Source organism: Chiloscyllium plagiosum, chromosome 9 (genome assembly GCF_004010195.1).
Source record: "Chiloscyllium plagiosum isolate BGI_BamShark_2017 chromosome 9, ASM401019v2, whole genome shotgun sequence".
NCBI lineage: Eukaryota > Metazoa > Chordata > Chondrichthyes > Orectolobiformes > Hemiscylliidae > Chiloscyllium > Chiloscyllium plagiosum.
Window position 1 is genome coordinate 104,587,302 of NC_057718.1, and position 14,085 is coordinate 104,601,386.

At 41.1% G+C, this 14,085-nt stretch overlaps 1 protein-coding gene across 1 annotated transcript in view; it reads left to right on the top strand.

Moving 5' to 3' along the window:
* The window catches only part of rab1ab (RAB1A, member RAS oncogene family b), a 28,941-nt gene that overhangs the window by 4,149 nt on the left and 10,707 nt on the right, over positions 1-14,085 (top strand). Inside the window, exon 2 of the mRNA XM_043696690.1 lies at positions 5,936-6,008. Coding sequence (XP_043552625.1) covers positions 5,936-6,008 — 73 coding nt within the window. The remainder of the gene's footprint in view (positions 1-5,935; positions 6,009-14,085) is intronic.

A 14,085-nucleotide genomic window follows, 5' to 3' on the forward strand; every position in this document is an offset into this window, starting at 1 on the left:
CCCCACCGCCCTCTCACTGTATTCCCATTTTCCCTTCATTCCCTGCTTCTCTCCCCCACCACACACTGTCTGTCTTATCCATAAACCGTCCTCCACCCATACCCTCTCCACCATTACCCATTTTTTTTAGTCTAAGGGCTATTGGCTGAAGCTGTCCTATTTGAATTGTTATAGATCAGTCGTGGTCTATTTGAATGGCAATGCAAACTAACTGATGGCATCCTGTTACCCTCTCCCTTGTACCAGCATTGTGAATTGCCTTGTCCTGTTCCTGTCAGGCCACCTCATGCTATGCTGAATGGCCTCTTTTCTACCCACCCCCGTCCAATTCTGAAGTGGAGAATCTGCTGTTCCCACAGTCCTGTTAGCTGTTTTGTCCTGTTTCAATTCTTTTCAGGCCTGATTTTGCACGGTGTTTTTTTCCTCAATCCTGGACACTCCTAGATGTTGATCTTTACAGTTAATAGAATATCTTTTGGAAGAACTGTGCTGTTGGTAAAGGGTTTTTGGCATACTTTCCTGACCTATTCTAATGTGATCCGCCCAGGATGTCAGGTGTCTGTCACGTGGACCTTGTGAACTAATGAACACTCAGCATAAGCGCTCTGGAATGTCACTTCTCTTTGTGCAGCTGAAGAGTCATGTAATGCTTTATAATAGTTTAATAATTCAAAACTAGTGAACATACAAAATGTCAGTCAATTTGAATGTAATAACCTTGTTGGCCATAGGGTCACTATATACAAATTGCAAGCCAGTGACAAATGAGAGAGACTGGTTCATCCCAGGCTTTGTTTTTGATTGGCCTGAAATCGCAGTGCTTCATGTCTGGTCTTGCATATAATGACTCCTTCACAGAGGATGACAGATCAGCTCCTTGAAAGGAACCAGTTAGGAAACAATTTCTAAGTTGTTTAAGCACTTTTAAGCAGTCTACGTATAACTTGAGCTAAGGCCTTTCAGTTGGTATGCTTCAGTTCATTGTGAAAGAATGACAGCCTAAGTGTTGAGGTTTGCAAATATCCTATATTTATGTAATAACATTTCAGTGTAAATTACACAAAACATAATGCTTCAGCTAACAACAATCAGTCAAGATGTATTTGGATTTGAGGCTGGTTTTATCTGTGGTACTTGTAACAACTCAGCAACTATCAGTGCATGAAGTGAGCTGTTTAGTCTCGATGATATGTAAATTCTGTCGTGGGGGGCTTCAAGCTCTAACCTTGTGTAGTAATATTTTGATTGAAGTGCTGCCAGCTGAACAAAGCACACGTTTGTGCTATTAAACCTTTTGATGGTTTTGCTGCAACCTTTTTGCATCACTATGCCAATCTCCACTCTGGCTCAGTGCATCTGCTACAGAAACCCTTGTCCATTTTTGTTTCCAGACTCAATAATTTCTGTACTTTCCTGGCTGACCTCTTGATTTTCATGTTTCAATCCTGAACTATCTATTGACTGATCTGCAGCAATCCCACTCATCCATTATTATCTCATTATCTTTTCCAGATGCATAAATGCTTTGCTTAAAATTCTCATCCTTGTGTTCACAACCTTATCTATAACCAATCCTAACCCTCGGAACGCTTCATTCCTCCAACCTTGACCTTGAGTGTCCCCACCCCCACAAAGTCATGATATTTGCACTTGAGGCTTTGGAATTCTATTGCAAACCCACTTCTCTTTTTCCGTCTTTAACATAGTCCTCAAAATCTTCGTCTATGACCAAGCATTTAATCATCCATTCTCACATTCCTTCTTTCAGCTCAGTGTCAATATTGTCTGATTGCTCCCCTATATGTCACCTCAGAATATCTTGCTTCATGGCAGGTGGTATATACATGCTGCCAGGATCTGAATTTAAAATCGTTCCTTGTATTTGTGTATACTTATGATTACAAATTGTATATTGCTAATCTAACTGATGAAATAATGCAGTTATGATATAAATTAGTGCAATATTTATTGAAGTAATAACATTTAAATAACCAATGCTCCAATGAATATAGTGAAACACAAGGTGGGCATGTTCACATAACTGGCAGTGTTTTACTTTCATGTACTATCATTTTTATTTTAAAAAGTAAGCAGTTGAAGGATTTACATGTTGAAGCAATTACTTTCTAAAACTGATCCATTTTGAACAGTAACTGAAATATCTATTTCAAAATACTGTACTATATTTTGTAAATGAACAAACGTTTATATTGATCTGAAAATGAGTAATTGACAAAATTGCTATTTCACTTAAGAGGTTAGTACATACAGTTATGCCACTTGCAACTGTATCGCATTTGCACAAGACCTACTTGCCACACAACACTATATGACATCGTGGATTATATTTAAAAGCCTCAAAGTACACTCCCAAGTCACCTGAGAGAATCCAAACTGATTTGGCATATGTTGAGCTAATGCTTGAGCATTGGCTAATATTGTCATGTGGATCTGTGATGTAATATGAGACTCCTGCACAGTGGCTGGATATCTTTGACAGTATTGGCAAAGATTTATTTGTGTTTGTTTACTGAATACAGCCTGTCTGAAGTTAGTCATTATTTTTTGTCCTGATGATCGGGGTAATTTGTTCCATGTTGGTATTATACACTATATTTCAGTTAGCTCATTTTAGAATATTTGGGGTATTTTGTATTCTGGAGTGGCTTGGCTGAGGGTTCAAATGAGGATTGCAAATGGTGTTGTGACTTAGTTTCAGGATTTGTAGATAAGGTTGGCAGTTATTGAATGTACATGTCTGTCATTTTAAACAATGTCAAATGTAAGCAAGTTATTGGCTTGACCACAAACCTGGGTTGATTTCAAGTCTAAGTAGATGACACAATTGAATCATAGGTTTTGCAGAGCTAGTGAAGTTGGTAAAGCAGTTGAGCAATGCAGAATTAAAAGTAGAATGTACAACCAAAATGAGTGTACACAGGGTTCAGTTATATCATTTATAAATCCTAGAATGTGAGCTTTGTTTTGTCTTTGTTTTTGGATATGATTTCTAGAGGATGAACTATGCAGAAAGTTGGTTTGAACAGCTATTTGTGATCTGTTGTGATCAGAAGACAGGGCCTTAGCAAATTTATATTTCACTCAAGTCTGTATTTTTTGAGGTGAATGAACAGTTGATATCAAGTCAATGTTTGCTGAAAGTCTAGTTTTGAGTTTTCCACCACTTTCTCCACCTTTTCCTTTCCTGCCAACTCAGTCTATGTATCAAATTGTTCTTTAAATTAGTATATTTCTGAACTGTGAAAGCAAAACTATAATAAATGCAGGGGTTATTACAAGTCTAATCTGGCTCTTTCTCTATGAAGCAAGGTCCAAATTTGCTCCAGTTAACTCCATCCACGTCATTGTGGGATATGATGCGAACCAAACAGCAAAAACAAGTGCTGGAAGCAGTCGACCCCGAAGTGTCTGGCAAAGAAAATTCTCTGAAGGGAAGGAGTTTGGGGTAGACACTCTGAGGAATTGAGAACAAAGGGGTCACTGTCTAAGTATAAGATGCCAGTCTTTTAACACTGAGATAAGGAACATCTCTTCCCTCAAAGTAAATGTTAGTAATTTGTTGCTCCAGGGAGATGCGATGCTCCATCAGAGTGCTTTTAAGGCTGGGATTGATAGATTTTTGGTGTCTGAGAGTCATGCGCTGTGGGGAGTAGGCAGGAAAATGGTGTTGAAACCCAGTATCGGCTGTGGTTGTGTTGAGTGGTGGAAACTTGAGGTCATGCGGATTGAGTGAATGTGTTCAACAAGGTGAAGGTGTAATCATCGTTGCCCTTTCCCAGCATAGAGGATTCTACATTGTGAACAGTAAATGGTTATTTCACCTGGAAATGAGTTGGGTCTGCCCTTGAGCAGTGGAAAGGGAGAGGGTGAAAGATCAGGTATAGCATTTTCTCTGTTGCATGGGAAGGATCTGTGGGATGGTGAAGGAATGCTCATGGTGTTTGAAGGATGGACAAGGGAGAATAGAAGGAAATTGAAATGGGGGTGGGAGCGTGTGGGGAGAAGGTGCGTTCAGTGCTGCCATTGTGCTGTAATGAGGGAAATTTGTAGCTTTTAGTCTGTTGGATTACAATGGCTGGTGGATAGAATAGGGGAAGTCTGGATGGAGGAGAAAGGGTCAGAAGTGTAGTACAGAGAAGGGAATTCTTGGTTGATGGAAATCATGTTGGAAGCACTAATTGGGAAAGTGGCATTTGCTGATCCTGAGATGGTGTTTATACATGTAGGTGACCAGGGCACTCCACCTGCATTTCCCAAATGTATTGTGACAACCTATTAGCCTCATGGCCTAGACCAAGTTTTACCTGGATCAGCAATGCCCAGCGATGTACTTCACTCTGCTCACCAAAGCGGAGTTTTGCCAAATGTGCGCTGCTCAAATGTAATAATGTATATATTCTAGACCAGAGTTGAAAAATGTGATGCTGGAAAAACACAGCAGGCCAGGCAGCATCCGAGGAGCAGGAGAATCGACGTTTTGGGCATAAGCCCTTCTTCAGGAAGGGGCATGGTTAGGGTAAATAGGCAAAGTCTTTTCTCTGGGGTGGGGGGAGTCCAGAACTCGAGGGCATAGGTTTAGGGTGAGGGGGGAAAGATATAAAACAGGCCTGGGGGCAACTCTTTCTCACAGAGGGTGGTACTTGTATGGAATGAAGTGGCAGAGGCTGGTAAAATTGCAACATGTAAGAGACATTTGGATGGGTATATGAATAGGAAGGGTTTGGAGGATATGGGCCGGGTGCTGGCAGGTGGGACTAGATTGGGTTGGGATATCTGGTCGGCATGGACGGGTTGGACCGAAGGGTCTGTTTCCATGCTGTACATCTCGATTACTCTACATATAGAAAGCAGGTCTGGTTCTCAGTTTTGAGTACATTACTAATTTAATGTTGGGTTTTCTTCCAGAAGTTGTCCTTGTTCAAAGGGCATGGAAGAAACCTGAGAGACACGTGTTAACGATGTAAACAAGAAAAAGCTCATAAAATTACCATGGGTCGGATACTAGGCAGGAAAAATTGATTATTTATGAATGGTTCCACCACAACCCTCCATTAGAATCATCTGTTTTCCACCAACCGCAGTCCATCTTGGAACTCAGGAATGTAGTTTTGATACAGAGTCCCAGACTTGGAGGGTGTTTGAGATAAAATGTGGGTTCAAATTTCTGCAATCTTTAAGCATGTTAATTAGTTGAAATATTTCATTGAATGAACAATTTCATCAGTAACACTCTGCTTACCAATGCTAGAGAGGTGTATGAGGGCATGATAAGGTGTAGCTCGTAGAAATTTTAACTTTTCAGGTAAGTACTGAGTTCATCTCTCCTGATATCACCTTTGGATCAATGTTCACTTAGTTTGACTTCAAGTGGAAGCCTCTTTCTCTCTCTACTTCACTTTCCTTCTTTAAAATGCTCCTTTAAAGCTCTGGACCTGACTTCTATGTCAGCATGTATTTTATAATGTTCATTACGGCTCATGTGAAGCATTTGGGCCTTCTATGATCTTGATGTATTGGATAAACAGTTGTGTATCTGTTGTTAGGATGATATTCTACATTGAAGGTATTGGTCCTCTTTACTTCCCCCATGTGCACAGTGACACTGGGAAGGATATCAAATCGAGTTGAGATGCTGTTGGGTGTGGCTATCTGACAAAGTATCCAGGGCACTCTTCAGTGAAGCTAAGTCATTGAATCCCATTATTGTAAGATGCTCAGGTGTGGCATGAATAATAATTGAGAAGTAAGGCAGCAAATGCATAATTGTATTTGGGTGAGAGAGTTCTATTTTTATGCAGGTACAATTATGAAAGATGACACTCTGCAAATGACTCTTTTAGCCATAATATATTGTTAAAGAATATCAAGTCCCTGGTGTAATCTTTGGCAAACTTTTCTCTTTTATCTATTTCAGTGACTATTTATTCAAGCTGCTGCTGATTGGAGACTCCGGTGTTGGAAAATCTTGTCTCCTTCTTAGATTTGCAGTAAGTATAGCATTCATTTTTTGGTAATTTGCTGTCAGTGTTTTATACCAGCTTTATGACTGGCCTTTTGTTGCATATACTGTTTACATCTAACGGTTCACTTCACAAAGGTACCCTGGTAATACATTTTAATACACATTTACCTCTCCCAGGTATGGGTTCATTCTAAATAGTTATCACGGTAACAGAGAAACAGTACAGGAAGTGACTGGTCCATGCCACACCCACAATTATACATTTGATATCGTAGAATATGTCATTCAGCCTGTTGAGTCTACACCAACCCTACCCAAGCATCTGACTCACCCTAACCCTGCATTTCCCATGGCCCGTCCACCCAATCTGCACATCTTTGGGCAGTAAGAACAAACCGCACAAACCTGGAGAGAAAGTCACTCCGGGGTGGAATCAAGCCTAGGTACCTGATGCTGTGAGGCAGGATTGGTAGTCACTTTGCTGCTAATAGAATAAAGTGAAAACCCACAAGCTCCCTTATTAGTCTTTCCAATTTGAGTTGTATCTGAAGTGAGTATTCTGAACTGTTAATGGTTTGAAGTTCTTGGGTTTCAAGATTGGTCATCTGCTAGAAGACAGTTGTCTCCTTTCTTGTACTGTTTATCTCCCTGAGATCAGTAAGCTTTGTACAGTAAAGGAGAGATTGCATCCAGAGTGACACACAGCCAGAGTATATAGTTCAGAGGAATTTGGAGCAGAGGGGAAGAGGTGCTTTTTGTATGCTTTTTTTTTGCCTCATAGCTTATAAGGGTTTTTAACAGGATAAATAGAAGCTCAGGATCAGAGGCTCAGCACAAAAATTGTGACATCCCAGGAGAACTACGCTCACTCGTTGGTGATAGCTATTAATTTGACTGACTATTATTAGTTACTTTCAGATTGAACGTAAATAAGGGAAATATTTACAGGCTTACAACTAAATGACTAGTATGAAATCTTTAAAAGTCAAATTAAGTACTAATTAAATGAAATAGAGATGCTGGGCCAGGCACTGTATAAAAAGGTAGACTTGAGCTGAAGGAATCCTTAGGGAGCAGTGACCATAATATGAAAGAATTCACCCTTCAGTTGGAGCAGGAGAAGCTGGAATCAGATCTAACAATATTACAATTGAGTAAAGGTAACTACACAGATTTGAGGGAGGAGCTAGTCTGAGTTAATTGGAAGAGAAGCCTAGTTGGAAAATCATGAAGTGGCAATAGCAGGAGTTTATGGGATAATTTGAGAGGCACAGCAAAATTTCGTCCCAAGGAAGAAGAAACAGACAGGGAAGAATGAGAAAACCGTGGCTAATAAGGCAAGTCAGACTGCATAAAAACAAACCTGGAGAAAGGGTGGACTGCAGATGCTGGAGATCAGAGCTGAAAAATGTGGTGCTGGAAAAGTGCAGCGGGTCAGGCAGCATCCAAGGAACAGGAGAATCGATGTTGCGGGCATAAGAAGAAGGGCTTATGCCCAAAACGTCGATTCTCCTCCTTGGATGTTGCCTGACCTGCTGCGCTTTTCCAGCAACACATTTTTCAGCATGAAAACAAAACATATAATGTGAATATTTCTGGAAACCCTTTTAAAAGCCAGCAAATAGCTTTAAAATAGCAATAAGGGAGACACTGAAGTGTAAGAGAAAGCTAGCTATTACAGCGGTCTTTTTAGATATTGGTCTGCTGGCGAATAAGGCTGGATAGTAGTAATGGGGAGCAAAAAAATGGCAGAGTGCAAGACACCAGCAGTGTACTGGAATTTCGAGAGTCGGGGCAGAAATGAGAATAATTGCCATCACTAAGGAGAAGGTGCTAGGGAAGCTGAAAAGTCTGGAGGTGGATAAATCACCTGGATCAGATGGACTGCACCCCGTAATTCTGAAAGAGATAACTGAGAAGATTGATCTTTCAGCAATCACTGGAGTCAGGGAGAGTCCCAGAAAACTGGAAAATTGCTAATGTAACATCCCTGTTTAAGACACTAGGGATGACAGGAAACTATAAGCTGATTAGTCTGACGTCAGTTTTTGGTAAGATTTTAAAACCCACTTTAAAATGAGACTGCAGAGTACTTGGAAGTGCATGGTAAAATAGGGCTGAATCATAGAGATGTACAGCATGGAAACAGACCCTTCGGTCCAACTTGTCTATGCCAACCAGATATCCCAACCCAATCTAGTTCCACTTGCCAGCACCCAGCTCATTTTCCTCCAAACCCTTCCTATTCATAAACCCATCCAGATGCCTTTTAAATGTTGCAATTGTACCAGCTTCCACCATTCCTTCGGCCCCTCAATCCATAAACGTACCATCCTCTTTGTGAAAAAGCCGCCCCTATTTTTTATATCTTTCTCCCTTTACCCTAAACCTATGCCCTTTAGTTCTGGTCTGCTCCATCCCAAGGAAGAGACTTTGTTTATCTTATCCATGCCCCTCGTGATTTCATAAACCTCTATAGGTCACCCCTCAGCCCCCGACTCTCCAGGGAAAACAGGTGGCTTTGTCAAGGGAGGTCATGCCGAACAGATCTGTTAGAATTCTTTGAAAAGGTAATGAGCAAGTTAGATAAAGGAGAGCAAATTAATGTGATCTACTCGGAATTTCAGAAGGCCTTTGATATGGTGCAGCACAGGAGGTTGCTCAGTAAGAACTCATGGTGTTCGAGGCAAGGTACTCGCATGGACAGAGGATTGGCTGACTGGCAAAAGGCAGAGTGGGGCTAAAGGAGGCTTTTTCAAGATGGTGACTAGTGGAATATCATGGGCTAGTGTTGGGACCCACAGCTATTCTGGTTATATGTTAACAACTTGGATGAAGGAACTGAGGGCATTGCTGCTAATCTTGCAGTTGTCACAAAGATGGAGGGAGTGTTGTGGAAGCAGTGGAGTCTGCAAAAGGACTTCAATAAGCATGGAAAGTGGACAGACAAGTGATAGATGGAATACAATGTGGGAAAGTGAGAGTTTATGCACTCTGATAGGAAGAAAAGTATAGGCTATTTACTCAATGGGGAAAGGCTTTGGAAGTCTGAAGCACAAGTAACCTGAGAGTCCTGGTTCAGAACTATCTCTTAAAGTTAACATGCTGGTTCAGTTGGCAAGGCAAATGCCAAGTCAGCATTCGCTTCAAGAGGACTAGAATTCAGGAGTAGAAATGTACTGCTGAGGCTGCAGATGCTGTGGTCAGACCATGCTTGGAATATTGAGAGCCTTTTTGGACCCTGTATCTAAGGAAGGATGTGCTGTCATTGGAGGGGTTTCAGAGGAGATTTACAAGTATGATCCCAGGAATGAAGGGCTTGTCATATGAAAAGCATTTGAGGACTCTGGATCCGTATTTAATGGATGTAAAGGATTGAGGGGGAGATTAGACAGAAATGTACAGAATACTTGATTGAGTGGACATGAAGAGTATGCTTCCACTGGTAGCAGAGACTAGGGTGGTGAATCTGTGAAGCTCATTGATGCAGAGGGCTTTTATAGGCCTGGCCATTGAAAGAGAGAAGTTCTTGATTAGTAAGGGGTTCAAGGGTTATGGGGCGAAGGTAGGAGAATGGGGTTGAGAAACATTCCAGCCATGATCAAATGGCATAGTTGATCTGATGGGCTGAATGGCTTAATTCTGTGCCGATATTTTATGGCCTTGCTCGTTTCCTCCACCCCAAAAAAACCCCTCAAAACTGAGAGGCAAACCGAGGCAGCCGAAGCTGGGCTCTTGTTATCCTGTGCTGATGTTTGTACCTGTTACATTTGGTTTTTAGATTAGATTACTTAGTGGTTTAGTAACATTGTGCAGTAAAATAACTAAGGTGATGAGAATCTGGTGTAATTGCAAAAGTAAAATGAATTGGTTTCTTACTAATGTGGCAGTCAATGGGGAGTATGGTTGAGGGCAGGGAACAAGCCTTCCTTCATTGAGGGTTTCAAAACTGACTGGGCAAACTGTTGCTGCTTGGAAAGGAAACCATTGCAAAGGTGTGGATTTCAAATCCTCTGCAAATATGGCAGGGGTCATGTATGAAGTATGTGATGTGGGACATGTTTGCTACTAGGTGTAACTCAAAGCCAAGATAGTTTGGTAGTGGTGAAACCTGGCTATCTTGATGCTCTTCACTGTAATTTCATCAATCTTCCAAAATGAAACACTCCTTTCATGCACTGTTCATGCTGGTGTCTAATTGTGAATGAATCTTGAGGGGCATGTTTATAGTTTACAAGTATACATTTGCGTTTCAGTTTTAATTGACTATCTGCAAAAGAGATTAAACATTTTGTCAACTATGAAAATGGAGACAGTGGATGGATGAATTTCAATGGAACCTCTTTGAAATGTATTGATCCCGATAGTCATGTCTCCCTTGCTTATGGAACCCTTCCTATGTGGTGGAAGGTAGCATAAATGATGGGTGTAGTGCTATAATTTAACTTGCCCTGATTACTGCCTTGATTACCTTGGTCATGTCGCTCTGCTTTGGGTTTTGGACTCTGACATTTGCTGTTCTCAGGATGTTTTTTTGTTTGGAGGGGAGGAGGGAAGGTGGAAGGGGTTTAGAAGTTGGGCATGGTGAACAAAGTAAAAGGCAGGACACAGCTGCTAGTTTTTTGCCCTGTTTGCTAGTTAGTGGATGAGAGGGGAATTATTTGGGCCACACTTACTGCAATGGCCACCCTCAATGATTTCTGAGCCATTTTTCTAGCTGTAAATGGGGAGTACAGAGGGGGCAGGTAACAAACCTTTCTTGATGGAGGTTTTCAAAACTGAGTGGGCTGTCTAGAGTTGAGAAAGAGAAACTGTTCCTACTCATAAAGGAAACATCATCTGCAAAAGAGGCAATGTGAATAGTTAGTGATTTATTGAACAAATCTGGATTGTTAAGTCTTTCACCTTTTAGAATGCAGGTTTCGGTTCATTAATATGTAAATCCAAGAACTACTTTTAAGTCACTTTTTCAAAATAACTTAAGACTTAACAATTCAGGTTTGTTCAGTATATCACTGTATGACGCTAAACGTTTGCTATAAATTGTGTATTACTGTCATATACTCCACAACCACCTGATGAAGGAGCGACGCTCTGAAACCTAGTGTTTCCAAATAAACCTTTTGGACTATAGCCTGGTGTTGTGTGATTTTTAACATTGTCCTATTTCTTGCGTATATTGCAGCTTGCCTTGGAGTCATGGTCTGAGCTCACTATTTTCCTACCTTCTCCCATGGACAAAAATTTGGGATATGATAGTAACTGTCCCACCTTTTTGTATCAAGCAGAATTAAATCTCTGAAATGTTTCTTTTGCCTTGTTATTCCTCCAAGGGTTGTAGCTGTATAACACTGCACACTGTTTACAGATGAATGATGAGGTTTCTAGTTTGTTTTGTTTGGATTGAAAACTTTCATTGTTGCCTGTTGTTTGCCTTAAGTTTCACAAACAGGGAATCTGTGTGTAAATTGAATATGTCGAAATCCAATTGGACTTCATGTCTGCTAACTTTATTCTTTCACTCCTTTGTGCTATCTCAGCACAGTTTCCAAAATATTTAATTTACTTCTCATAACAGAAAACTTTGCAACTAATTTTGAGTTGCATTAATTCTTGTGGCTGGTAAAAGTTGGGCCAAATAAGATTTATTCTTTTCTGTCTGCTTGGGATAGTTTGTAAAGGAGGGCGAGCATGTTGATAATGCACTGTGACACCCTACATTGGAAACTCACAGATAAAGGTAGTAAATTACAGGTTTGTAATTTCTTAACTGTGTTCCAGGGCAAAGTATCCAATGCAATGCTTCCCAAGTGTTCCCTGACTATGAACCCTTTGAGGCTTGTAAACATTTGCAAGCCCTCAATGGGGTGTTGAGAGCAGAGCTATGTCAGAAGGGAGACCTGGCTGTTACAACTTGGTCAGAGTTCCATCGTGCCCATTGCTGTCTCAGAGCTTTGTACCTCTGAAATTTCGGCTCATGTCCTCACTTGGGATCCTGACCTCGCTGAAAATTTGAAAGTGTTAAGCATGTGACTTTTGGTTCATGGTGATTTATCTAATTGTTTTCAGAAATGTTCGTATTTGCAACTTAGCTTTTTAAGGGTGGAATGGTTAGGAAGTGGGCAAAATAGGAGGAAATGTAAACTGTTCCCCTTCTTTCCCCACCAATTAAAATCTTTGCCAATTGGTGATCTTGCATAAAAACTGTAATCTGAGCAGAAAAACTAAATTGGTGGCTAAACTGGAAACACTCCTGTTTGTTCAGATTGTGCTCCACTTGTGTGCCTTAAACAGCAAGGCAACTGATACACATGGAGTTTGGGATGGGGAAAGTTGAGGAATTTCTATGGTAACTCAGGACTAGGATGTAAGTTGACATGTTATGCATGGATGGACATTAATTACAGAATGTAGTGTCCTGAATCCAATTAAAATGCCTCAATTGGAAATATGAAAACCGTTGTGTTCAACAGTATTAAAAAGGAACAAAATGTCCTACAAGTCCTAACATACAAACCAGCCAATGCAGAAAGGTAGAGAGACATGATTTTTTTTTTTACAGTCCTTAGTCTGATCCATGATGTTCTTGTAGAGTTACAATGGAAGAGTGCTCCTGCTGACCTTTCACACCACTCTACTCGCCTTGTTGAGAGCTAAATTAACCAAGCTGTCGCAAGATGAAGAAGCAAATGTGCCACACCCAGCATTTGCATTTTGTGATGTTTATGTCCCTCCTTCCAACTGGGTTGGCTGAGGGCAGGCTGAAACTGCGTTTGTCAGTTTGAAATTGAATCAGCCTTCTTCTAAAACATTGTGCATTGTTCCTGTTGCAGCTGGGAGCACTGTTTCAGGAAACTCTTTTGCTGTAAAAATGCTGTCCTGAATTGTCTCACTCCTAGTACTATGAAAGCAATTGATAGTACTTTTAAGAAACTGCTTCCAGTCTTTACTCACCACCCAAGACGAGGGTGTTAATGCAGGGCTATTTTCATAAGTTTGAGCAGTCAAAACCGAAGTTGTCCTGTTGCATACAGCTGTTTCAAAAAGCAGCAGCTTGCAAGTTAATATCTGTAGCTATTTTTCCTTAACATGATCCTTGATCAACACAATGTTCCTCATGCTCAGAATGCATGGCTGGTTGTAAGCTTGTTAAACTTTGGGGCTGGTGCTAACTACTCAGAAAACTGAAAACTACCGGGAGCAATATAACAGCAAAAGTGCTTCTGTTCATTTTCTGGCATAATTTTATAGGTGCTTCCACTAAGTGGTAGTCAGAAACTCATTGTTGCATGTGTCTTTTCACCATAAGTAAAAGATGCTTTGATTGCTTTCTTTGGCATGTGTTGTACTGATTATTATAATCTGGGAGGGACCTTCAGTCCCACGCACTAACTGATTACATTTCTGCTCATGAGGATCTATTTAGTTCGTGAATGCAAACTGCAGACAGTAGTATTATCAGAATTGAAAACAAATAATCATAGAGATGTACAGCATGGAAACAAACCCCTCGGTCCAACCCGTCCATGCCGACCAGATGTCCCAACCCAATCGAGTCCCACCTGCCAGCACCCGGCCCTTATCCCTCCAAACTCTTCCTATTCATCCAACTTCCTCTAAAATGTTGCAGTTGTACCAGCCTCCACCACTTCCTCTGGCAGCTCATTCCATACACGTACCACCCTCTGTGAAAACGTTGCCCTGCAGGTCTCTATGCCCTCTAGTTCTGGACTCCCTGACCTCAGGGAAAAGACTTTGCCTATTTACCCTATCCATGCCCCTCATAATTTTGTAAACCTCTGTAAGGTCACCCCTCAGCCTCTGACGCTCCAGGGAAAACAGCCCCAGCCTGTTCAGCCTCTCCCTGTAGCTCAAATCCTCCAACCCTGGCAACATCCTTGTAAATCTTTTCTGAACCCTTTCAAGTTTCACAACATCTTTCTGATAGGAAGACCAGAATTCCACACAATAGTCCAACAGTGGCCTAACCAATGTCCCGTACAGCCGCAACATGACTTCCCAACTCCTGCACTCAATACTCTGACCAATAAAGGAGAGCATACCAAACGCCGCCTTCACTATCCTATCTACCTGCGACTCCA